The sequence below is a fragment of the Opisthorchis viverrini genome (assembly GCF_000715545.1).
Source record: "Opisthorchis viverrini unplaced genomic scaffold opera_v5_236, whole genome shotgun sequence".
NCBI classification, from domain to species: Eukaryota; Metazoa; Platyhelminthes; class Trematoda; order Opisthorchiida; family Opisthorchiidae; genus Opisthorchis; species Opisthorchis viverrini.
This window is the reverse complement of record NW_008751896.1, coordinates 658,487-659,489: the sequence shown is the minus strand read 5'-3', so window position 1 is coordinate 659,489 and position 1,003 is coordinate 658,487. Positions and strand designations below refer to the sequence as shown.

The 1,003-nt window shown below is 52.6% G+C and overlaps 1 protein-coding gene across 1 annotated transcript in view; it reads left to right on the top strand.

Annotated features, from left to right (window-relative positions):
- Positions 1-250, top strand: part of T265_08830 (hypothetical protein) — a gene marked incomplete at both ends in the record, with an annotated part of 2,260 nt that extends 2,010 nt beyond the window's left edge. The window contains 2 exons of the mRNA XM_009174742.1: positions 44-123; positions 163-250. Of these exons, the coding sequence (XP_009173006.1) occupies positions 44-123; positions 163-250 (168 nt within the window). The remainder of the gene's footprint in view (positions 1-43; positions 124-162) is intronic.
- Positions 251-1,003: the final 753 nt, after the last annotated feature.

Genomic DNA, 1,003 nt, shown 5'->3' with positions numbered 1-1,003 from the left:
CCACCTGCTCGCCTTCGTTTTGGGTCGGCTCGAAAAATAGTAGCCGTCTATTGAGAACTCCACGTCAGAGACATCTGGTGTGAGCCAAGTCTCTGTGGGTGCGATTATGGACGGTTGTTCGAGGTAAGTTGACTGTTTAACATCGCCGAATCTGTTGGAAAGGGTGAGGCAGTTTGTGGACAAGCATTTCAACACCATCTCTGATGCCTCCGAGGGTGAGGAGCCGAAAGTTGAGTGGCCAGGTGGTTAGCAGACTTAATAGTTGTGCGCCGGGTTTGAGTCCAAAGCTCCGAAGGGGCCTCCGGGGCGATGTCGTCTGCTTTCTGTCTTCGTGGTTTCTGGGGGTGCTTTTTGCTTGCGAGGTTTTTTTCGTTCCGTTGGGGGCCCGGTTTGCTCGGGCCTTTTGGCTTTGGGGGACGAGGTCTTTTCCCCGTGGGCGAAAATTTCGACCGTTGCTGTTTGTAACTCTTTCAGCACCCCCATTTTGGCGACCAGATTTGCTGTTGATCAGGGATTTACGGCAAGCTTTAACCTTCTGGATCCTTGGGTGTTTTGGCGCGGTTTGGCCGGAAAAGTGTCTCTGTGAGGCCCTGGGCGCTGGATGGCGGCAAAAAGAAGTAATGATTTTGGTGGCGTTCCCAAGATGCTCGTTTTCGCGGAGGGTTGCAACTTGAAGCCAGCCAGCCGTTTTCTAATCTGGCGAATTTTATGTGGCTTGTTTGGCTGCAGCCGCTCTTCTTTCGTGTTTGTGTGGACACCCGATCCGCCGGCGATCAGCGTGGTTAACTGGATGTACGAGGGATTTTTCGGATGGTTGTAGTCTTGATTATTGCATAGGTTGTCGGGGTCCTGAGCGACGGCTCTGTCCACAAGCAGAGACCCATTTTGACGGAGTGGAGCTGAAGATTGGTTTCGCTGCTTGTCCCCGAACATCTGACTCAGTACAGTTCAGAGGCTGTGGCTTTGTTGAGGAGTGCATGGCTGCAGCTGTGTTGTCTGTTAC